This window comes from Hyla sarda, chromosome 9 (assembly GCF_029499605.1).
Source record: "Hyla sarda isolate aHylSar1 chromosome 9, aHylSar1.hap1, whole genome shotgun sequence".
NCBI classification, from domain to species: Eukaryota; Metazoa; Chordata; class Amphibia; order Anura; family Hylidae; genus Hyla; species Hyla sarda.
Genome location: NC_079197.1, coordinates 111,041,291 through 111,066,715, shown reverse-complemented (window position 1 = coordinate 111,066,715; position 25,425 = coordinate 111,041,291). Strand labels below are relative to the sequence as shown.

At 47.9% G+C, this 25,425-nt stretch overlaps 1 protein-coding gene across 1 annotated transcript; it reads left to right on the top strand.

Moving 5' to 3' along the window:
* Window positions 1–277: 277 nt before the first annotated feature.
* Window positions 278–25,193, top strand: TMEM185A (transmembrane protein 185A). Its single transcript, XM_056538875.1, has 7 exons — window positions 278–959; window positions 6,168–6,344; window positions 10,517–10,727; window positions 14,440–14,523; window positions 15,769–15,945; window positions 20,062–20,185; window positions 22,305–25,193. Exons 1-7 carry the CDS (start codon window positions 922–924, stop codon window positions 22,547–22,549), a joined length of 1,056 nt encoding a protein of 351 aa, XP_056394850.1. The 5' UTR covers window positions 278–921; the 3' UTR covers window positions 22,550–25,193.
* The last annotated feature ends 232 nt before the right edge of the window (window positions 25,194–25,425 follow it).

Below are 25,425 nucleotides of genomic sequence, written 5' to 3'. Positions count from 1 at the left end.
GCAGTCTGAAATGCTGAATTAAAAGAAGAAAATATAGAATGTAGCAGCTGTATTTATAAATATTGATGGCATCTATTTGTAAATATTTTGTATTTCAGAATAGAACAGTGTTACATTAAGGCAGTGTTTACTAGTCAGGGTGCCCCCAGCTGTTGCAAAACTAAATGTTGTTTGGACATGCTGGGAGTTGTAGTTTTGCAACAGCTGGAGGCGTCATACACTTCTGGGTTTGGCTCATAAACTGCAGTGTGTGGTAGTCTTGCTTAGTCTCTGTCACAGGAGAACTCTGCCCTTGTTCTGGTGTACACAGCCTGTATTATCGGAGAATGGGGTTATAGGACAATGCTGCCTCACATTATGGGTGCTTAATATGTGTTATGGGGGCACTCTGCCTCTGTTATACAGATTATCTTCCTTATGGTGAATTTTGTTCTAAGACAATTCTGACTTTCATTGGGGGCACTTGGGGGCACTCTGCCTATATTGTGTTCTGGACGAACTCGCTGTCTAATATGAGGGAACTCTTCTCCTAGGGCCTGATGGGGGGTACTCTGTCTGTCATGAGGCGTGGCCTGCCATTAGGGCGGCCACTACACCCACATCACATCTGGTCACCCCCGGCACCTACAGAGTGGTGTATTCTGCTCGCCCAGTGTCACCCCCGTTCTCAGGACTGCAGTGGGATCTTCCTCTCCTCGGTCTTGGACATGTAACGATCATTTCCTCTTTACAGTGCAGTTTACTACATTTGGCTTTCCTTATAAGGATACTTGTACCGTAGTGATTAACAAAGAGGGGCAGCAGAGAGCGCTCGTCTATCACTGAGAAGGAGAGAGTGCGCGCTATGTAGTAGAGTTACGGCGGCTTGTAGCAGTGGAGATAGCAATGTCTGCTCCTTAGAGCCCGGTGCGGGGGTATACCATGAATCTCCGGGGTCTCTTCCAGGACTTCAACCCCAGGTGAGTGTGTTTCCGGGGGGATAAGGGCACGGGGATGTCTGGGACGGCTGTGTGAGGCGCCCGGGGACTGACGAGAACTTGAGGCCTAAACACAGAGAGGAAATGGCTTTAGATGAGGAGGAGGAAGCAAATGAGGACCGAGGAGGGGAGGCCTGTCCGGGCAGAGGCTGGGGGTCCGAGAGACCGCCGTGTGTGCTCACCGCCCTGGTCAGTCTCTGCACTCCAACAACCGACGTACTGATCTCTCTCCCCCCTTGTCTGTCTGTGGGATCTCCACTCCCCCCCCCCCCTTGTCTGTCTGTGGGATCTCTCCCCCCCCCCTTGTCTGTCTGTGGGATCTCTCCCCCCCCCTTGTCTGTCTGTGGGATCTCTCCCCCCCCCCCTTGTCTGTCTGTGGGATCTCTCCCCCCCCCTTGTCTGTCTGTGGGATCTCTCCCCCCCCCCCTTGTCTGTCTGTGGGATCTCTCCCCCCCCCCCCCCTTGTCTGTCTGTGGGATCTCTCCCCCCCCCCCTTGTCTGTCTGTGGGATCTCTCCCCCCCCCCTTGTCTGTCTGTGGGATCTCTCCCCCCCCCCTTGTCTGTCTGTGGGATCTCCACTCCCCCCCCCCTTGTCTGTCTGTGGGATCTCCACCCCCCCCTTGTCTGTCTGTGGGATCTCCACCCCCCCCCTTGTCTGTTTGTGGGATCTCCACCCCCCCCCCTTGTCTGTCTGTCTGTGGGATCTCCACTCTCCCCCCCCCTTGTCTGTCTGTGGGATCTCCACTCCCCCCCCCTTGTCTGTCTGTGGGATCTCCACTCCCCCCCCCTTGTCTGTCTGTGGGATCTCCACTCCCCCCCCCCTTGTCTGTCTGTGGGATCTCCACTCTCCCCCCCCCTTGTCTGTCTGTGGGATCTCCACTCTCCCCCCCCCCCCCTTGTCTGTCTGTGGGATCTCCACTCCCCCCCCCCTTGTCTGTCTGTGGGATCTCCACTCCCCCCCCCTTGTCTGTCTGTGGGATCTCCACTCCCCCCCCCCCCCCTTGTCTGTCTGTGGGATCTCCACTCTCCCCCCCCCCCCTTGTCTGTCTGTGGGATCTCCACTCTCCCCCCCCCCCCCCCTTGTCTGTCTGTGGGATCTCCACTCTCCCCCCCCCCTTGTCTGTCTGTGGGATCTCCACTCCCCCCCCCCTTGTCTGTCTGTGGGATCTCCACCCCCCCCCCTTGTCTGTCTGTGGGATCTCCACCCCCCCCCTTGTCTGTTTGTGGGATCTCCACCCCCCCCCCCTTGTCTGTCTGTGGGATCTCCACTCCCCCCCCCCCCTTGTCTGTCTGTGGGATCTCCACTCCCCCCCCCTTGTCTGTCTGTGGGATCTCAACTCCCCCCCCCCCCTTGTCTGTCTGTGGGATCTCCACTCCCCCCCCCCTTGTCTGTCTGTGGGATCTCCACTCTCCCCCCCCCTTGTCTGTCTGTGGGATCTCCACTCTCCCCCCCCCTTGTCTGTCTGTGGGATCTCTCCCCCCCCCCTTGTCTGTCTGTGGGATCTCTCCCCCCCCCTTGTCTGTCTGTAGGATCTCCACTCCCCCCCCCCTTGTCTGTCTGTGGGATCTCCACTCCCCCCCCCCCCTTGTCTGTCTGTGGGATCTCCACTCTCCCCCCCCCCCTTGTCTGTCTGTGGGATCTCCACTCTCCCCCCCCCCCCTTGTCTGTCTGTGGGATCTCCACTCTCCCCCCCCCTTGTCTGTCTGTGGGATCTCCACTCCCCCCCCCTTGTCTGTCTGTGGGATCTCCACTCCCCCCCCCCCCTTGTCTGTCTGTGGGATCTCCACCCCCCCCCCTTGTCTGTCTGTGGGATCTCCACCCCCCCCCCCCTTGTCTGTTTGTGGGATCTCCACCCCCCCCCCTTGTCTGTCTGTGGGATCTCCACTCCCCCCCCCCTTGTCTGTCTGTGGGATCTCCACTCCCCCCCCTTGTCTGTCTGTGGGATCTCAACTCCCCCCCCCCTTGTCTGTCTGTGGGATCTCCACTCCCCCCCCCTTGTCTGTCTGTGGGATCTCCACTCCCCCCCCCTTGTCTGTCTGTGGGATCTCCACTCTCCCCCCCCCTTGTCTGTCTGTGGGATCTCCACTCTCCCCCCCCCCTTGTCTGTCTGTGGGATCTCCACTCTCCCCCCCCCCTTGTCTGTCTGTGGGATCTCCACTCTCCCCCCCCCCCCTTGTCTGTCTGTGGGATCTCCACTCCCCCCCCCCCTTGTCTGTCTGTGGGATCTCCACTCCCCCCCCCTTGTCTGTCTGTGGGATCTCCACTCCCCCCCCCCTTGTCTGTCTGTGGGATCTCCACTCCCCCCCCCCCCTTGTCTGTGGGATCTCCACTCTTCCCCCCCCCCTTGTCTGTCTGTGGGATCTCCACTCTTCCCCCCCCCCTTGTCTGTCTGTGGGATCTCCACTCTTCCCCCCCCCCTTGTCTGTCTGTGGGATCTCCACTCTTCCCCCCCCCCCCCTTGTCTGTCTGTGGGATCTCCACTCTTCCCCCCCCCCTTGTCTGTCTGTGGGATCTCCACTCCCCCCCCCTTGTCTGTCTGTGGGATCTCCACTCCCCCCCCCCTTGTCTGTCTGTGGGATCTCCACTCTTCCCCCCCCCCCTTGTCTGTCTGTGGGATCTCCACTCTTCCCCCCCCCCTTGTCTGTCTGTGGGATCTCCACTCTTCCCCCCCCCCCTTGTCTGTCTGTGGGATCTCCACTCTTCCCCCCCCCCCTTGTCTGTCTGTGGGATCTCCACTCTTCCCCCCCCCCCTTGTCTGTCTGTGGGATCTCCACTCTTCCCCCCCCCCCTTGTCTGTCTGTGGGATCTCCACTTCCCCCCCCCTTGTCTGTCTGTGGGATCTCCACTCCCCCCCCCCCTGTCTGTCTGTGGGATCTCCACTCCCCCCCCCCCCCCTTGTCTGTCTGTGGGATCTCCACTCCCCCCCCCCCCCCCTTGTCTGTCTGTGGGATCTCCACTCCCCCCCCCCCCCCCTTGTCTGTCTGTGGGATCTCCACTCCCCCCCCCCCCCCCTTGTCTGTCTGTGGGATCTCCACTCCCCCCCCCCCCCCCCCCTTGTCTGTCTGTGGGATCTCCACTCCCCCCCCCCCCCCCCCCTTGTCTGTCTGTGGGATCTCCACTCCCCCCCCCTTGTCTGTCTGTGGGATCTCCACTCCCACCCCCCCCCCTTGTCTGTCTGTGGGATCTCCACTCCACCCCCCCCCCCCTTGTCTGTCTGTGGGATCTCCACTCCACCCCCCCCCCCCCCTTGTCTGTCTGTGGGATCTCCACTCCACCCCCCCCCCCCTTGTCTGTCTGTGGGATCTCCACTCCCCCCCCCCCCTTGTCTGTCTGTGGGATCTCCACTCCCCCCCCCCCCCCCACCACCACCACCACCACCACCAGAAAAACTGCCACAGTTTTTCCCTGCATTTTGGCGTTTTTACCTTTGTGTGGAATTTGCCTTTTTTGGCCCCTTTGGGAATTATTTTTTTTTTTTTTACAAAATAGTTGGATATCAAAAAAAAAAATAATAATAATTGGATGCAGTAGGGATGTAAAAAAATGTATTTAACTAAATGTTTATTTTTAATAACATTTTTATACATTTTTTTTTAATAAAGTGTATGTGTGTTTAACTTTTTTTTCCTTCATTTTTTATGTAGTACTACTACTCCCAGCATGGAACACACTGTTCCATGATGGGAGTAGTAGTACCTGTACTATAGACATATCGCTTCGGGTGTCAATCCTGACACCCAATGCGATCCATAATATAGCAGAAATGCGGCTCTATACAGCGCTCTCATCTCTGTACTATACTCCGGCTAGTGATGTGAATAGAACATCACTCATTCATATTTTCCGCCCAGAGCTGTGATTGGCCGGATGCAGCCTATCACAGCTCTGAGGGTAATATGAATGAGTGAGTGACCGACCAGAGTACAGAAAAGAGATGCGAGCGCTGTATACAGTCGCTCCATCTCTGCTATAGACAGGACGATCGCATCGGGTGTCAGAAGTGATACCAGCTGTGATCTGTTCTTACCTGCAGGTACTACTACTCCCAACATGGAGCACACTCTGCTCCATGCTGGGAGCTGTAGTACTTGCATTAATAGACAGATCGCAGCGAGTGTAGGTACTACAGCTCCCAGCATTGAGCAGAGTGTGCTCCATGTTGGGAGTAGTAGTGCTTGTAGTTAAGGAAAGATCACAGTGGGTATCCTCCTGCTGTGATTCTCCTGTATAATGTATGGATGCAGCGGCCGCTCTCCTATGGTCCCCTGCACGGCCGTATATATACACATATTCCTATTTCCCACAGAGAGCTGTGATTGGCTGGAACCATCTGACCAATCACAGCTCTGCGGGAAATATGAATATGTATATATACGTGAGTGCATGGGACCAGAGAAGAGCGGCCGGACGCATCTATAAATTATACAGGAGGATCACAACGGGCTGTCAATTATTTCAGGTACTACTACTCCCATCATGAAACAGTGTGTTCTATGCTGGGAATAGCATTACTACATAAAAAATGTAAAAAAAAAAAAAAGTGAAAAACACGCACACGCTACATTTTTATTATTGTCGGCTACATTTTTAGTGCTTTACCCGCTCACATAAATTGATCCCTGTTTAAAAGTGAATAATTATTTCGGAATAAAAAAGCAAAATTTTGATAGATACACTTTTTTTCCATCACTACTGTATCTTTTTTATAATTTTTTTTTTTTATGGTACCCTACGAAATTTTCATAAAAAACGTATCTCCATCACTTTTTTGGATCGCTAAAGTCCAAAAAAGAATAAAAACCGCCTGCAAAAAAACGCAAAACTGTAAACCAACATGGCGTTTTTCTTGGCGTTTTTGCTCTCCCATAGACTTCTATGGGAGGAAAACGCCACGATTTCAGGGCAAAAAAATGCCAAACTAGGTTTTGTTGGGCGTTTTTAAAATCCAGCCTCTGAACCCGAAATTGCTGAAAAACGCTAAAAGGATTAAAAAAAAAAAAAAAAAAAAACGCCAAGTGAATCTGGCATTTTGCAGTTTACTATTGACTTGCAGCTAACATCTGGACGCAGCGTTTTTTTGCAGAAAATTGGCGTTTTTTACTGCGTTTTTGCAAAAAAAAACAACTCTGTGGAATTCCAGCCTTATACTGTATTTATCCGAAGTGTTTTTATATCTTTGTGTCTTGCAGTAAATTCCTCATCTATGCCTGTCTCTTGCTGTTCTCTGTCCTCCTGTCCCTGCGATTGGACGGTATTATACAATGGAGCTACTGGGCAGTATTTACACCAATTTGGCTCTGGAAGCTGATGGTCATCGTTGGGGCGTCAGTGGGAACAGGGGTCTGGGCACGAAACCCTCAGTACAGGTATTTAGTACTTACTGTACCATACAGCTTTTGTCATATAATTGTAGGCGGCAGACTTTGAAGCAGGTATACAATTTTGTTTTATTTAATACGAACTTCCCAATGTCATACGTTTTGAAACTTTTTCCAGACATTCTTTTAAAGGGGTACTCTGGTGGGAAAAAAAATTCAAATCAGCTGGTGCCGGAAAGTTAAAGGATTTGTAAATTACTTAAACAAACTATTTAAAACTTATCAACTGCTGTATACTACAGAGAAAGTTGTGTAGTTCTTTCCAGTCTGACCACAGTGCTCTATGCTGCCACCTCTGTCCGTGTCAAGAACTGTCGAGAGTAGGAACAAATTCCCATAGCAAACCTCTCCTGCTCTGGACAGTTCCTTACACAGCCAAAGGTGTCAGCAGAGAGCATTGTGTATTAGCCATACACGTCACTCCTGTTATTAAAGCACAACTGTCACGAATTTGTACCCCCATAAACTTATCGCAGGGTAACAAATTTCTTTAGAATTCCTCTCCATGTACAGTGGTCCCTCAAGTTACAATATTAATTGGTTCCAGGACGACCATTGTATGTTGAAACCATTGTATGTTGAGACCATAACTCTATGGAAACCTGGTAATTGGCTCTGATGCCACCAAAATGTCATCCAAAAAATTGAAAAAAGTGAGGATTAAAGAAAAATAAGTAGATAACTAATACAGATAAAGCAAATCCTTATATATAAAAGAAAGATCTGCTGGGAGCTGTAAATCACTGTCTATGTCAGTGTTTCCCAACCAGGGCACCTCCAGCTGTTGCAAAACTACAACGCCCAGCATGCCCGCATCTGGGAGTTGTAGTTTTGCTACAGCTGGGGCCACCTCTTTGGGAAACACTGGTCTATGTAGAGGACAGAAGCTTCTTCAGGGTCCTATACAGAACACACAATGTCCTAAAAAAAAAAAAAAAAAAAAAAAAAAAAAAAAAAAAAAAAAAAGGAAAGTGGAGCCGCCCTCACCTGATGCCCAGAGGAGCAGCTAACCCTGGTACAGGTAAAGAGTACAGAACATGTAATACCTCCCTGTACTGTAGGGGGCGCTACCAGACACCAGTCAGTGCATACACTTTAGGAATACACAGGTTTTACCAGTGAAATATCCATTCTGATTGGTCGGTTCTTCCAGCCATTGACACATTTTGCAGATTCCATAGCATTGTATGTTGAGGCCATTGTAAGTTGAGGGATCACTGTATACCTTTTACTGCTTTCTAGCAGCTTTTTTTCAGACTAAAAAATGCTTTATAACACAGCGAGCAACAGTCGGATAGGCGGGGCTATGGCCCGGGGCACCCACTCCTATCTCCTCTATGTCATCGCTAGGACTGCTGTGTGATTGGTCCCAGTACATAGGCCCCTTTATTTTCCTTATACATTTGTATGTTCACCAACACAGATAAGTAAAACAAGTTGCCGTTCTATTAGGTTACAGTGCTGTCACAGGGGGATAGTTTGCATAGCAAGCGGCAGAGAATTACGCTGCGCACGGGGGCCGGGAGCGAGCGATCGCTATGAAAACTATCCGTCCGCAGCACCGGTGATGTGAAGAAAACTGTCTCCTGGGTGCTGCGGGCCGCAAGCGCTCTCTCCTGATGGCCCCAGTATCACCGGCGCTGCGGCGCTGACGGCCCCAGTATCACCGGCGCTGCTGGCGGATAGTTTTCATAGTGATCGCTCGCTCCCGGCCCCCGTGCGCAGCGTAATGCTCTGCCGCTTGCTATGCAAACTATCCCCCTGTGACGGCACTGTAACCTAATAGAACGGGCACTTGTTTTACTTATGTGTGGTGGTGAACATACAAATGTATAGGGAAAATAAAGGGGCCTATGTGCTGGGACCAATCACAGCGGTCCTAGTGATGACATACAGGAGATAGGAGTGGGTGCCCCGGGCCATAGCCCCGCCTATCCGACTATTGCTCGCTGTCTTATAAAGCATTTTTTAGCCTGATAAAAGCTGCTAGAAAGCAGTAAAAGGTGTACATGGAGAGGAATTCTAAAGAACTTTGTTACTCTGTGATTAGTTTATGGGGGTACAAATTCGTGACCGTTGCGCTTTAAAACAAAGTTCTCCCCCATCTGACTAATTCTCTGAATTGTCAGACAAACTATGAATCCTTATATTTCAAGAATGGGAGGACGTATCAAGAAACTGTAAGGCCAGTCAGAATGTCAGAACTTCCGTGCCGGATTCCGCATTAGAATTCGGCACAGAGATTCCGCAGCAGCAGAGTCTCATTGAATTCAACAGTATTCTGCTGCACTGTTCACACGGCGGAATTTCTGTGCCAGATGTTTCCGGCATGGAAATTCCATTTTCTATGTCTGCACAAAGCATGAACACGTTCATTCTTTATGCGGAGTCTGCACGGAATGCATAGCCGTCTGAGACGGTGCATTCCTGTACAGTCCTAGTACTCCGGCGCCCTGTAGTGTCCGGAATGTCCACACAGAGAATCTCTGTGTGAACATAGCCTTAACGGAAAACGTTCACCCGCACTATAACCCCATACACCGGTTTATAGTGCGGGTGAACAGGAGACCGATGCGGGGTCTCGGACTGCAATACCTACCTGCAGTCCGGAATCCTGACTTGCGCTTTGAGGCGGGCCTTCCGGCTGGATTTAAATATTCATAAGCGCCGGTCACATGAGCGCTCGTGCCTACTGAGCGCTCATGTGACCGCCCCTTATGAATATTTAAATCCAGCTGGCAGGTTCGCCTAAAAGCGCAAGTCAGCGCTGGAAGAGGGGGACCTTTTGGAGGATCGGGGCTTTGGACTGCAGGTAGGTATAGCAGTCTGAGACCCTGCATCGGTCTCCTGTTCACCCGCACTATAACCTGGTGTATCGGGTTTTAGTGCGGGTGAACGTTTTCCTTTATGAGGTGTGTGATCAGTGCACCCTAAACCACAAGTCCTCCCTAAAGGTCCATAATGTTCTTTGTGAATAGATTTGGTGCTTTTATCTAAGCCTGTATTTTACTATGTACCATAGTGTCATACCTCCTAGAGACAGCAGCATACACCCACGGTCTGTGTCCCCCAATGGAGCCGATAGAGAAAAATTGATATTTGACCACTATGGCCATGACTTATCTCACCATATACATTTGTATTAATAGTCCATACAGTAGGTCTTAGTTGTGGGAGAACTTCTGGATTCCTAGTATTGAGGATGCTCTACTTACCTGTCCACTCTGCTTTGTAGTGAATAGAACAGTGTTTCCCAACCAGGGTACCTCCAGCTGTTGGAAAACTACAACTCCCAGCATGCCCGGACAGCCTTTGGCTGTCCGGGCATGCTGGGAGTTGTAGTTTTTAAAACTGGAGGTACCCTGGTTGGGAAACACTGGAATAGAAGATACAGAAACAGCTGAGCATACCATCTCCCAGTAAGCATGTTTAAAGAGGTACTCCGGTGGAAAACTTTTTATTATATATATATTTTTTTTTTATATAAACTGGTGCCAGAAAGTTAAACAGATTTGTAAATTACTTCTATGAAAAAATCTTAACCCTTCCAGTACTTACTAGCTGCTGAATACTACAGAGGAAATTCTTTTCTTTTTGGAACACAGAGCTCTCTGCTGACATCATGACCACAGTGCTCTCTGCTGACATCTCTGTCCGTTTTAGGAACCGTCCAGAGCAGCATATGTTTTCTGTGGGGATTTTTTTTCCTACTCTGGACAGTTCTTAAAATGGACAGAGATGTCAGCAGAGAGCACTGTACTCGTTATGTCAGCAGAGAGCACTGTGTTCCAAAAAGAAAAGAATTTCCTCTGTAGTATTCAGCAGCTAATAAATACTGGAAGGATTAAGATTTTTTTTAATAGAAGTAATTTACAAATCTGTTTAACTTTCTGGCACCAGTTGATTTAAAAAAAAAAAAAAAGTTTTCCACCGGAGTACCCCTTTAATGGGGATCTATATGTTTTTTTCTAAATATGGTTCACATAACTGTGCACATGTAATAGTAATACTATATGTTTTGTAGGGGGTCATAGTAGTTTTAGTTCTGTGCAGAATTGAGCTGTGGTTCTAATAAAGACCCTTTCATTGTAGTAGACCTTTTAATGTGCACCTATACTCAGACCCGCTCTCACTACAATGTTCTCTACCGGATCCTGCAGGGCAGAAGGTGAAACCTGTGTGGAGTTTAAAGCAATGCTTATTGCCGTGGGAATCCACTTGTTACTCCTGATGTTTGAAGTTCTCGTCTGTGACCGAATTGAGAGAGGAAACCACTACTTCTGGCTCTTGGTCTTTATGCCCCTCTTCTTTGTGTCTCCGGTGTCGGTCGCTGCTTGTGTCTGGGGCTTCCGTCACGACCGCTCGCTTGAGGCAAGTTCCTACTCTTCATACCAGAAAGATGTGGGAAGAGGTCCCATCTCTTAAACTTCAAGGACAAACTCTACTTTTAATGGTCGTGTCACATGACGTGTATTTGCTGCAGATTTATCGCACAGAATTTACATGCAGCAAAGTGAATGAGGCTTCCTTCACACTGCTGTGTGACGTCCGTCAGGGAACCCGGGGAGAATAGCGGGAGGAAAAATACACCATGCAACGTTTCTTCCTCCTGTAAAAAAAACAAAGGCGCCCGACGGACCCCCATGATAGTAAATGGGATCTTTCGGGACCAGTTGTGCCCCGTCAAAAATAAACACAATAAAAAGTGCCTGACGGACGTTTGCCAGCAGGGTACAATGGCAGTGTGAAAGGGGCCTAAGATGTTAAAGGTAGAGGTGCACCGAAATGGAAATTTCAGAACCGAAACGAAACCGAAAAAAAAAAATGTCCGGCCGAAACCGATACCAAAACCGAAAATTACTTCTCCCTGTCTTCTGGTAAAATGCAGCGCTCATTAGATTAGATTCCCCCACATTAGATTGCCAGCTCCCCCACATTAGGTCGGGAGTTCCCCCACATTAATAGGCAGCTCCCCCACATTAATAGGCTGCTCCCCCACATTAATAGGCTGCTCCCCCACATTAATAGGCTGCTCCCCCACATTAATAGGCTGCTCCCCCACATTAGTAGGCAGCTCCCCCACATTAGTAGGCAGCTCCCCAACAAAAGTAGGCAGCTCCCCCACATTAGGTCAGCAGTTCCCCCACAATAGTAGGAAGTTCCCCCACAATAGTAGGCAGCTCCCCCCAACAATATTAGGCAGCTCCCCCCCACATTAGGTCAGCAGTTCCCCCACATTAGGTCAGCATTTCCCCCACAATAGTAAGCAGCTCCCCCCCACATTAGGTCAGCAGTTCCCCCACAATAGTAGGCAGCTTCCCCCCACCCCACAGACATACAGCTTCCAGCCATATACAGTGTATGGCTGGAGGCTGTATGTCTGTAGTGCTGCTGCCACAGTGATCCGGTCACCGCTCCTCCGGCCTGGGGTCACCATCTACTGCTATGACCTATGGACCATAGCAGTAGGTGCCGGGACCGGAGGAGCGGTGACCGGAACACTGAAGAAGATGACGCGCCGCCGGTCACTTACCAGGCCCCGGCCAGCGCGCGTTCTCCTGCGACGATCCTGCGGTCCTCCTGCGTCTCTATGGTTGTACGCACGGGACGTCCCATGCCGTGCGTACAACCATAGAGGCGGAGAAGCGAAGGACCGAAGGAGGACGCGCGCTGGCCGGGAAATGGCGACTGACCGGCGGACATCCTTATGTCCCGAAAAGATTTTTCGGGACACAGGGATGTCCGGGATAGGAATACTTCTTCTTTTTATGTGCCCGGGCCGGCTCCCGTGTGTGGCTGCAGGCGGGGGCCGACCAGAGCATATAAAAACTAATACTGTATACTAAAAACCAGGGGGCCTCCAGCTGTTGTGAAACTACAACTCCCAGCATGCCCGGACAGCCTTTGCCGGTCCTGGCATGCTGGGAGTTGTAGTTTCACAACAGCTGGAGGCCCCCTGGTTTTTAGTATACAGTATTAGGTTTTATATGCGCTGGCCGGCCCCCGCCTGCAGCCACACACGGGAGCCGGCCCGGGCACATAAAAAGAAGTATTCCTATCCCGGAGAGCGGGCCCCCCAGATGTTGTGCCCGGTGCGGCCGGCCCCCCCTGCACCCCCCACGCTATTCCTCTGGCACTGGCAGTGTTTGTAACTTGTGCTGTGGGCGGGCAGGGAAGGTGGGTCATTATCGGCAAATTTTTTGTTGTTTCGGCATTTCCCCAAAATAGCTATTTTCGGCCGATATGTATCGGCCGCAGATATATCGGTGCATCCCTAGTTAAAGGGTTACTCTGCTCCCTAGCGACCGGAACGCTGTGTGCAGGTTTCCGTGTTCACGCCTGCCCCCTCGTGACGTCACGCCCAATCATGTCACGTCCCGCCCTCTCAATGCAAGTCTATGGGAAGGGGGCGCAACGGCAGTCGCGCCCTCTTCCCATAGACTTGCATTGAGGGGGCGGGACGTGACGTCACGAGGGGGCAGGCGTGAACACTGAAGCCCGCACACAGCATTAAGGAACTCAGTGTTCCAGACGCTGGTCAGCGGAGTAACCTTTTAAAGAGGAAACTGACCTGCAGTGTGGATTATAGATCCTCAGCATGTCATTTGTTGTCAAATCCACTGCAGATTTATTTAGGATTTTTCCCATTGACTTCAATGGAGAAGTCAGAATCAACAATAAACCTGTAAGTGCCGCAAATACTGCTTCGGGTCTGCAGCTGCAGATTTTAAATGCATAAACTTTTTTTTTTTTTTCTACTTTGTGTATAAAGTTTACAAACTTCTGATGTCATAGTGACCTGTCAGATGTTTGTATTGATGGGGATTCTGGTGCTAGAATAAAGGGTCTAAGTCAGGACTGTACGCACCATGGGGGAAATTTATCAAAACCTATCCTGAGGAAAAGTGCCTGAGTTGCCCATAGCAACCAATCAGATCGCTTCTTTCATTTTTGAAAAGGCCTCTGAAAGTGATCTGATTGGTTGCTATGGGCAAGTCAGACACTTTACACAGTGCCCATTGAAATCAATGGCTTGCCTTTGTAATTCAGGATAGGACAGGTCCTCCAGAGGAAGGCTAGGTTTTTCTGGCTTTTTTTTTTTTTTTTTTTTACAAAATACATTAATAAATACATTATTAATTAAAAAGTTAATTATAAAATAGAAGAATAAATTATAATGTAAAAATCACTTTTTGTATATGTCTGACTTACCATGGTTCTCAATAGAGATGAGCGAATTTACAGTAAATTCGATTCGTCACGAACTTCTCGGCTCAGCAGTTGATGGCTTTTCCTGCATAAATTAGTTCAGCTTTCAGGTGCTCCCGTGGGCTGGAAAAGGTGGATACAGTCCTAGGAGACTCTTTCCTAGGACTGTATCCACCTTTTCCAGCCCACCGGAGCACCGGAAAGCTGAACTAATTTATGCACGAAAAGTCAGCAACCGCCAAGCCGAGAAGTTCGTGACGAATCGAATTTACTGTAAGTTCGCTCATCTCTAGTTCTCAAGAACGACAAGTGCCTGGGGAAGAAATGTTAATGATGCCTGGCTTAGAAGTCAGAGTACTACCCTTCCTGTCTGGGGAGTGATTTTTGTTTTTTTAAAGCTTGTGCAGGGGCTCAGTGGTGCAGTTGCCCATAGCAACCAATCGCATTGCTTCTATCATTTTTCAGAGGCCTTTTTAGAAATGAAAGAAGCAATCTGGTTGCTATGGGCAACTGCACATTTTTTATTTTATTTGATAAGTCTCCCCCAGAATTGTGTGTAGGGTTAGTGACTAAATTTTTTGTAAATGACAAAAACATTGGGAATATGTTAGAAGGGTTGCCATTCGACTTGAAACGAGCAGTATGGCACATTTGACAATCTCCATTAGCACAGGTGTCACACTGGATTGTTGAAAAATAAAAATGAATTTGATTTTTATATAACGTTATATAATGCTAATTATTGTTCCATTGTTGGTCCATGAAAAACATATCAAATGTCACTTACACCAGCATAGATGTAATAGACTGAGGAGAATCACAGAATATAATTGTATGCTCTTTTAAGGGTTAACATTTTCTCTCCTCTTTGCAGCTGGAAATCTTGTGCTCGGTTAATATATTGCAGTTCATATTCATTGCACTGAGGCTGGACAGCATTATCACTTGGCCATGGCTTGTAAGTGTCTTTCCTCACAGCTTGATGTAAACCATGTGCTTCTTTTTGAGCGGGGACAGTCTGCTGTATTTACCGTATATACTCGAGTATAAGCCGAGTTTTTTCAGCACAATTTTTCATGCTGAAAATGCCCCCCTCGGCTTATACACGAGTGGAGAAAAATAAAACATACCTTTGGGGGGGGGGGGGGGGTTGGCCAGGCAGGCCATCTTCGCTGCAGGGACCATCCGACTAGTGACGCTGCATTGACACTGCCGCACAGGGACGTCCATAGGCAGCACAGACGTCCGTGACATCAGGGGCGTCCCTGCGCACGGACATCCCAGTGCGGCGGCGTCAATGCAGCGTCACTAGTCTGGGGCCAGCCCGGAGCGGAGAAGAGGGCCTCCCGGTGAAGTTGGACGGCACAGACCGGCTCGCCTCCCAACCGGAATGCGGACAGTCCCTGCAGCTACTAAGCAACAGGACCGAGAGAACTGGGGAGGTGAGTAGACAACGAGGGGGGCCTATATGATGACTGATGTGGCGGCCTGGATTATGACGGGGGATATAGACTGGGGGTGATGATGACAGGGGGGTTATGATGATGGGGGTCTGGATGATGACAGGGGGGATGATGTATTTTCTCCCCTAGGCTTATTGACTCGAGTATAAGCCTAGGGGAGAAAATACATCATCCCGCAAGGTTCCCAGGTTTTGGGGGTGAAAGTAGGGGCCTTCGGCTTATATTCGGGTCGGCTAATACTTGAGTATATACGGTAAGTTTAAAGGGGTTATCAAGGGAAAAAAACGTTTTTTTTTTATGTATCAATGGGCTCCAGAAAGTTAATCAGATTTGTTAATTACTTCTATTAAAACAAATCTTAATCCTTTCAGTACTTATGAGCTGTTGAAGTTGAGTTGTTTTCTGTCTGAGTGCTGTGATGACACCTGCTTCGGGAACTGTCTAGAGTAGAAGCAAATCCCCATAGCAAACCTCTTCCACTCTGTGCAGTTCCCGAGATAAGAAGAGATGTCAGCAGAAAGCACTGTTGCCAGACAGAAAAGAACAACTCAACTTCAGCAGCTGATAATTATTCGAAGGATTGAGATTTTTTTTATAGAAGTTAATTTACAAATCTGTTTAACTTTCTGGAGCCAGTTGATATAAAACATTTTTCTTTTCCTGGAATACCCCTTTTAATCCAATGTAATAAATTTCATATGCATTTTTCTTCTGTGACTTTCCCATTTTCCCGTGTTTAGGTGGTTTGTGTGCCCCTCTGGATCCTGATGTCCTTCCTCTGTTTGGTAGTTCTGTACTACATTGTGTGGTCTGTTCTGTTCTTACGATCGATGGATGTCATTGCTGAGCAAAGAAGGACGCACATCACCATGGCAGTCAGCTGGATGGCTATAGTTGTGCCACTGCTCACTTTTGAGGTATATTGCAATATAAAAACAAATGGTGGGTGAGGGGGATTAGTATTGCATATAATTTTAGTGTACAATCTATTCTAATATATTGAACCAATATGGGTGACCAACCATGTATGATAATTAGCATTACCATTCTATATACATTGTAGCCACTATACAATATAATTTAAGGTTAAAATATATTGAATATTCCTGTATATCTTTATTATACAAAATCTTCCATACATGTCCCGTATTTTAAGGCCCCTAAAATGCAGGTGGTAGCATTATTCTGTAGATGCCCTGTATAATCTGCCCATTGCTGCATATAAAATACAGTCTGAGCATTCACAGTATGTACATTACCTGGGAAGACATAACTGGGGGGTGCAATCCGGTCCCTATCTTGGTTCATATCCTGTGGGCTGTGCCAAGATTGGGTTATGGGAAGTTGTTCAAGCCAGTATGGGCTTGTTATGAGACCAGATATGCTATCAAAAAATATGACAAGATGTTTAAAAGTACATTCACCTGTACATAATCTGTTGCAGATTTTCCCTTGCAGAAATTCTGCTGCAGATTTTGGTCCTACCCAGTGACTCCAATAAGTTCTACAGTGGATTATGTACATGTGAACATACCTTTTATACATGGTTTTTAATACAGATTGTCACTAGTTTATTCTGTCCTGCTATAGAACATCATACACCTAGTGACAGAGACCATAACTTCATAAATGTATTACTTATCTCAGTGTTTCCCAACCAGGGTGCCTCCAGCTGCTGCAAAGCTACAACTCCCAGCATGCCTGGACAGCCTTTGGCTGTCCAGGCATGCTGGGAGTTGTAGTTGTGCAACAACTGGAGGCACCCTGGTTGGGAAGCACTGACTTTTTATACAGCAGCTCTTCAGAGTTTCCGGCTTTTTCTACTGCACACTGCCACTGTCACTGCTGACAGCATTCTGCTTATACATAATATAATCAGTGAGCAGGGGGAGCCATAGCTTGTGCATATCTAGGACTACCTACTGCCTGCACGTCTATGAGCATTAAAGTTTCCTGGAGATGAATCCTGATTTTGAGACCTGGTGCATGTAGAAAAAAGTAACTGATATGTGCTGGAACCAGGGTCTGTTACAGTTTATGCTGTTCTAATACAGCAGAAGCCTAGTGACAAAGTCCCTATAACCACTTGGGGACACAGGGCATACAGGTAAGCCCTGCATCCCCAATCCTTAAGGACCCAGGGCGTACAGGTACGCCCGTGGGTATTCGTACCCGCCGCTTGGGAACCGGGATATCTGCTGAAATCATTCAGCAGGCATCCCATGACAACGCCTGGGGGGGTCCTGAGACCCAACCCCCACCCCCCACCCCCCTCCATATTGGCGATCGTGGCAAATCACTGGTCTGAATTGATCTGCGGTGATTCCAGGTCATACGGGTCTCCAGTGACACGGAAAATAAGGGGGATCGGGGCTGTCAAAGACAATCCTGATCTCCCTGAAGGGATAGGAGTGAGGTTGCAGGTATGTAACCCCTCCTATCCCTGCTATTAGTTGGTCAGAAGCTACTGACCAATAGTAGATCCAGGGGGTTAAAGTTCAGTTCCCCCACTCTGCCCACCAGGCAGAGCGGGAGAACTGTCATGCAACCGTCTGTGGAGGTCCCTTATCATCGGCAGCGGGAGATCCCTGGTGCGGCGGCGGCGATGAGGTGCTGCGATGTTGCCTAGTAACATCTGGAGGGCCAGTTTGGAGACAACTATACAGTGGTCTCTAAACTGTAGCCCTCCAGATGTTGCAAAACTACAATTCCCAGTATGTTCAGACAGCTGTTTGGGCATGCTGGGATTTGTAGTTTTGCAAGATTTGGAAGGCTACAGTTTGGAGATCTTTGTACAGTGATCTCTAAACTGTGGCCCTTCAGATCTTGCAAAACTACAACTCTCAGCATGCCCACACAGCAGTTTGCTGTCTGGACATGCTGGGATTTGTAGTTCTGCAACATCTGGAGGGCCATAGTATGGAGATCACTGTGCGGTGGTCTCTAAACTGTGGCCCTCTAAATCTTGCCAAACTACAACTCCCAGCATGCATGAACAGCAAACTGCTGTCTCGGCATGCTGGGAGTTGTAGACGCGCACGCCTCCAGCTGTTGCATAACTACAACTCCCAGCATGCCCCTCGGCGATCAGTACATGCTGGATTTTGCAACAGCTGGAGGCTTGCCCCCCCACCCCCATGTGAATGTATAGGGTACAATCACAGTCTGGTTTACAGTGAGTTTCCGGCTTCAAGTTTGAGCTGCGGCTCAAACTCCTAGCGGGAAACTCACCGTAAACCCATGTGAATGTACCCTAAAACACTACGCTACACTAAATACAAGGGTAAAACACGACATATACACACATATGTCGTCCCCCCCCCCCCCCAAATAAAAATGAAAAACGTCTCGTACGTCAGTTTTTCCAAAACGGAGCCCACAGCTATTGCAAAACAACAACTCCCAGCATTTCTGGACAGCAACAGCTGGAGGCACCCTGTTTGGGAATCACTGGCATAGAATTTTTTTGGTAGTGGAGGCAATTGTAACACTTGCATCAGAGTCCACCCCTATTCAAATCCCTAATTTAGGTCTCAAATGCGCATGGCACTCTCACTTCGGAGCCCTGTCATATTTTGTGAGGCTTTTTTTTCCTTTTAACCCTCATGAAAAGGTAAAGTTGGGGTCTTACACTAACATGCTGGTGTTGCCCCATACTTTTTATTTTCACAAGAGGTAAAAGGAAAAAAATATGGAAATACCCCATATGTGGACGTAAAATGCTCTGCGGGCACACAACAGGGCTCAGAAGTGCACATTTGAGACCTAAATTGGTGATTTGCACAGGGGTGGCTGATTTTACAGCAGTTCTGACATAAACGCAAAAAAATAAATACCCAGGTGTGACCCCATTATGGAAACTACACCCCTCACGGAACATAACAAGGGTTATAGTGAGCCTTAACACCTCACAGGTGTCTGACAAATTTTCGTTAAAGTTGGATGGGAAAATGAAAAGGTGTTACCCTAAATTTTTCATTTTAACAAGGGAAAATAGGAAAAAAGCCCCCCAAAATTTGTAGCCCCATTTCTTCTGCATAATAACATACCCCATATGTGGATGTAAAGTACTCTGTGTGGTGTTAAAGGGATTGTGCGCTGCCCTGACTTTCGGAGCTCAGCTCACAGCGTCCAGAAGTTCATTACTCCGAACGCTGTGTGCGGGCTTCCGAGTTTGCGGCCGCCGGGCATGACGTCACGCCCGGCCCCTCGTGACGTCTTGCCCGCCCCACACCTAAAGGGTTAACAAACGTTCTGAATGTAATTTTGAATACTTTAAGTAAGGGGTACAATTGGGGTCATTTATGGGGTATTTCTCACAGAAAGGCCCCTCAAATCCACTTCAAACTTAACTGGTCCCTGAAAAATTCAGATTTAGAATTTTTCGTGAAAATTTTGAAAATTACTGCTATACTTTGAAGCCCTCTAATGTCTGCAAAAAACATGTCAAGTTTGATGCCAACATAAAGTAGACATATTGTATTTGTGAATCAGTATTTCATTTATTTGGAATATCCATTTTTCTTACAAGCAGGAAGTTTTAATGTTAGAAAAATGCAGACTTTTCAAAATTTTCATGACCTTTTGGGACCAAAGTCCAAAAACAGGAAGTGCAGCCTGGAATGCTGAGGGGGGTGTGTGACCAACCAACAGGATATGGCGGTTAAGTGTGAGAGGAGCTATGATTGGATGAGGCTGGACCCCCCCCCCCCCCCCCTCAGCACTCCAGGCTGCACTTCCTGTGTTTGGAGTTCAGTCCAAAGTCTGTGTATAAGATGGGGGAAAATGTGCTCGAGCTTTTTTAAGCACAAATAAAACATAGAAAACTTCATTATTATTTTTTTTAAACAAAGTATATTAGATTTTTTTTTTATTTACCATAAGGAGTGTAATAGTAAAAATTAGTTTTAATGAGTTACCATTTAAGGTGAGAATGGTCTGAGCCCCTAAGGGGTTAATGGTGGTAGTTTTTTTTTTTTTTTTCTCTCTCTCTAGAACAATATATTTAATCTGTGTGCCTCTTCTCCTTGTAGATTCTGCTTGTTCATCGACTGGACGAACATAACTTATTTTCCTATATTCCTATCTTTGTCCCCCTGTGGCTTTCATTGATTACTCTGATGGCAACAACATTTGGACAGAAAGGAGGGAATCACTGTAAGTACCGTACACATTTGGGGCTGAAGACATTCAGACAGTAGTGCAGTTCTCATAATTTAGTCTCTGTATACACCACAAATATATATTGATATATGATTGAGTGTAGACTTCCATCTTTGAAGGGTTTTCAGATAGTCAGCAAAAATAAAATAAATCTACCCATTAAATTTGCTGCTGCCACTTTAGTGCACCTCGCCAGAAGTGCTACAGTAACAGGTGTCATTGCAGTACAGGGCTGGGGCAGGGCACACTAGAGCAGCAGTATTTATTTTTTTTTCTTCTGTTGCTGGATTTATCCTGTATACCAGTTTTGTTAACGCTTTCAATTCAAGGTAGGGCTGGGCGGTATACCAGTTCATACCGAATACCGAAATTTTTGGGCTGCACAAAATACATTTTTCCCATACCGCAATACCGGTTGGGCCCCTCCCCCTTGGAAATGAATTATCATCCCAGCGCTGTGCTGTCCCCACATTGGGGAACTAATCATACGTGACCCGCCTGCGCTGTTCTGCCCCCCCCCCCAATTAATTATCAGCCCAGCGGGGTACTACTCACATATGTCAAGCACTGCCCTCCTCCTCTTTGTTGCGGACCGACAACGGCGCTGGAACTCTATACTGTACGCCAGTGGTCTCCAACCTGCGGACCTCCAGATGTTGCAAAACTACAACTCCCAGCATGCCCGGACAGCCAACGGCTGTCCGGGCATGCTGGGAGTTGTAGTTTTGCAACAGCTGGAGGTCCGCAGGTTGGAGACTAGAGATGAGCGAACTTACAGTAAATTTGATTCGTCACAAACTTCTCGGCTCGGCAGTTGATGACTTATCCTGCGTAAATGAGTTCAGCCTTCAGGTGCTCCGGTGGGCTGGAAAAGGTGGATACAGTCCTAGGAAAGAGTCTCCTAGGACTGTATCCACCTTTTCCAGCCCACCGGAGCACCTGAAAGCTGAACTAATTTATGCAGGAAAAGTCATCAACTGCTGAGCCGAGAAGTTCGTGACGAATTGAATTTACTGTAAGTTCGCTCATCTCTATTTGAGACCACTGCTGTACGCTGTATCCCTATGCCCGGGCTGCAAAAGATAAAGAAAATAACTAACTTACCTATGTCGGCCTCACGCTGGGGACAGGAACGTCGGACAGCCGTCAGCCTATCACTGGCCGCAGCGATGTCCTGCCCCGCCAAGGGATAGGCTGAGCCCACTGTCATGTAAGAAGCCAGCTCTAATTCAAGGTTGGACTTGATGGACATATGTCTTTTTTCGACCGTACTAACTATGTAACTATGTAAGGTATTTAAACTGGTTATCCCGTGGGAAGGGATATAGAAAAAATAAATATCTACTATCCTTCAGTGCTCCCGCTGTGCCTGTATTGTCCTGCTCCGATCCCCCAATGCAGTCGTCTTTGAGCTGCAGCATCACGTGTTGGTCCCGGGAAGCACCTAAGCCCAATGTGTCAAACGACCATTTAGTGCATTTCTGGCCAAGAGGGGACATTGCCGAGACCAGCGATTCACTGAACTGTATGATACTTTGGGTACAAGCGTTTCTCCGGCCAGATATATCGTGCACGATCGCACCAGGAGACAGAGCAGAACACCAGAGGCATTGTGGGAGCGCTGGGGGTGAGTAAAGGGTTATTTTCTATTATTTTCCACACAATGGGCATAGGTTTGAAAACACTGCCTCCTGCTGGATAATGGGGGAGATTTATCAAAACCTGTCCAGAGGAAAAGTTGCTGAGTTGCCCATAGCAACCAATCAGCTCCCTTCTTTCATTTTTACCAAGGACCCTGCAAAATGAAAGAAGCAATCTGATTGGTTGCTATGGGCAACTGGGCAACTTTTCCTTTGCACAGGTTTTGATAAATCTCCCCCAATGTCTTTTTAACAAAAATTTTTAGTATTAACTTTTTTTTTAAATTACAGCCATTTTTTTTATATAGTCCCTCATTCTTCAAAAAGATGAACAATAATTGGGCAAACCGACATAATTATAGAAAGGATTATGAAAATATTTAGAAAAAGGTGTCACTGTTAAAGTCCTTCTAGAACTGACTGCATGTTATGCGTGGTGATATTGTATAAATTGTAGAATTCCGGTCTTTCAGGGTGGTTTGGTATTCGCAAAGACTTCTGCCAGTTCCTTCTAGAGATTTTCCCTTTCCTGCGGGAATATGGTAACATCTCCTATGACATTCACCATGAAGACAGTGAAGATGCTGATGAGACCCCTGTGCCAGAGCCACCTAAGATAGCACCAATGTTCCGCAAAAAGACCGGTGTTGTTATCACTCAGAGCCCGGGGAAGTATGTGATTCCGCCACCCAAACTGAACATCGACATGCCAGACTGACACGGTTTTCACATACTGCATCAACGCACGTCCTGTTTTCCTGATGGATTGCGCTCCTCAATACATTACTAGACTGTAAATGCTACTGACCTCACCTTTTTCTTTTTAATGTAGTTACTTTATAATGCAGCTTAAATGGACTTCATCAGCAGTTGAGGGCATCCTTACCTGCTAATAGGGTTTTTACACTGAGGATTATGGCTCCTTTCATTAGGCCCTCTGGTGTGCCACTTTGTTTGACCCATTATACAGTGGTCCCTCAACATATGATGGTAATTCGTTCCAAACGGACCATCGTTTGTTGAAACCATCGCATGTTGAGGGATCCGTGCAATGTAAAGTATAGGACAGTGGTCTACAACCTGCGGACCTCCAGATGTTGTAGACCACTGTTAGAGGAAGTTGTACTCACCTGTCCCCGCCGCTTCGGACCGTCACCGCTGCCCTGGATGTCGCCTTCCATCGCTGTCGCCGCATCCCCAAGGTGTCCCCGACGCTCCGGCAAGGCCTCTGCTTCCCCGGCAACCGCGCTCTAACGTCGCCACCATCACGTCGCTACGCACGCCGCTCCTATTGGATGACGGGATGGCGTGCGCAGCGACGTGATGACGTAGATGGAGAGCGCTGACGATGCAGGGGATCCCGAAGAGGACGCGCCGGAGCCCCGAGGACAGGTAAGTGATCATCAGCGGACCACACGGGGCACCATAAACGGCTATCCGGCGGCAGCTGAAGCAGTCAGCGCTGCCGGATAGCCGTTTATGCGATGGCCCCGACATAAAAAAGCATTGTATGTTGATGCTGCCTTCAACATGCGATGGCCTCTGAGAGGCCATCGCATGTTGAAATTATCGTATGTCGGGGCCATCGTAGGTCGGGGGGTCACTGTATTGGCATGCAAATGAAGCAGTTTAGTGCATCGACACACCCGCCTGCTCCACTTAAAACCATGCCTCATAAATACTGGGCCACCCCTCTGCAGTGACGTATTTCTGAGTGGGAGGACAGCTGTATCAGTGCATCAAAGTGTAAAGAATGCCCCCGTGCACCAAAATGGCCTAATTTGCATATCAATAAAACTGTTTTACAAATAAACAGCATATTGGCGGGCCTAATAAACAGCAGTATAATCCTCAGTGTAAACTTCCCTATCAGCAGGTTAGGATGCCCAAACCTGCGGATAGATTCCCATTAAAGAGGATCTGTCAGTTCTACTGAAATGTTTAAAGGGGTACTCCGTTACCTTTCTGTCGGAGCTCCGCTTTCCAGCGTCCGGAAGTTCTTGCCCCCTTCCCATAGACTTTCGTTGAGGGGGCGGGCGTGACGTCATGAGGAGCGGCCCTGAACACGGAAGCCCGCACACACATCGTCCGGAACAAGAACTTCCGGACGCTGGAAAGCGGAGCTCCGACAGCAAGGTAACTGAGTACCCCTTTAAAGGAAAACTGTCAAACTCCCCCCGCACCAACCAGAGGTACTGGCTGGTAGTGTGGGGGGGACGCTGATCAATATGCTGCCTATCATGCCCAGATCAGTCCCGCCGTTTATATTATATATTGTTTTTTGTGGATATGCAAATGAGCTGCTAACTGGCACAGGTGGGGTTACAAGGCACCTTCAGGCACTTTGATGTCAGCGCCGCTCGTCCGCCCGGCTTAAGAATATTTATCCCCTCCCTCCTCAGTGGAGTCCAGTACAGAGCGGGGAGGGGACGAATATTCATAAGCCGGGCGGTGCGGCAGACAAGTGGCACTGAGTGTCAGAAGGTGTCTTGTAACCCCGCCCGTGCCAGTTAGCAGCTCTTTTGCATATCCACAAAAAAGAGGATAACGGGCGAACAGGGGGATGGATCCGGGCATGGTAGGCAGCAAATTGATCAACGTCCCCCGCACTACCAGACAGTACCTCTGGTTAGTGTGGGGGGGAGTTTACTGACAGTTTTCCTTTTGAGCAAATACTTACCCTATGAAGTAACAGTTCTTGGGCATTCCTAGAACACTGCATTGTCATTTCCTCTTGTTATTCTTCACAGAAATGTATAAATAAACTGACAACCGAATGTTACCATTACCCTTGTCAGTCAGGTGTTTCCCTATACCCGAACACTGTCCAATCAATGCCAACTCAGTCTGAAAACAAGGAGAATAGTGACACCCAGTTGTCAGGTTTTTTATTTTTTCAGACATTTCCAGGAAGCGTAACAGAGGAAGTGCACTGCACAAGAAAAGATCAATAGTTAATTCATTAGGAATATAAGTATTTAGTAAAACGGGCAGTTCTGGAGAGGTGCCCTATCCATGATGCTGCATTGAGATTTTCTTTCTCTGACCATGTCAGCTCAGCTTATAGATGATTTATCTATTTGTTACATATTTGGACAAATCAGAATAATCCTTTTTATTTTAATGTACAATTTGTTTTTATTTTGTATTGTGCAAGGAACCATTGCTTTGGATCGATCTTGCATCTCTTATATTATACCACTAGCCTTTTATTTTTATTTTTTTAACATGGAAAATTGATGCATTCTCGTAATGGTAGTATTTCAGAAACAAGCGTAGTATTCTATCCAGCATGAGACTAATCCTTCCTCTAGGACAGTGTTTCCCAACCAGGGTGCCTCCAGCTGTGGCCAAACTACAACTCCCAGCATGCCCGGACAGCCAAAGGCTGTCCGGGCATGCTGGGAGTTGTAGTTTGGCCACAGCTGGAGGCACCCTGGTTGGGAAACAGTTTTTTTTTTTTTTTTTTTTTTAATGACTAGATGTTTCCGCCATGCTTGCTTGTATAGTATTTATAAAGAAAAACATACACATTCTAGCAATGTAATATATTCTGTTGAAGATTCTATGTCTGTACAGTATAAATACAGAGTA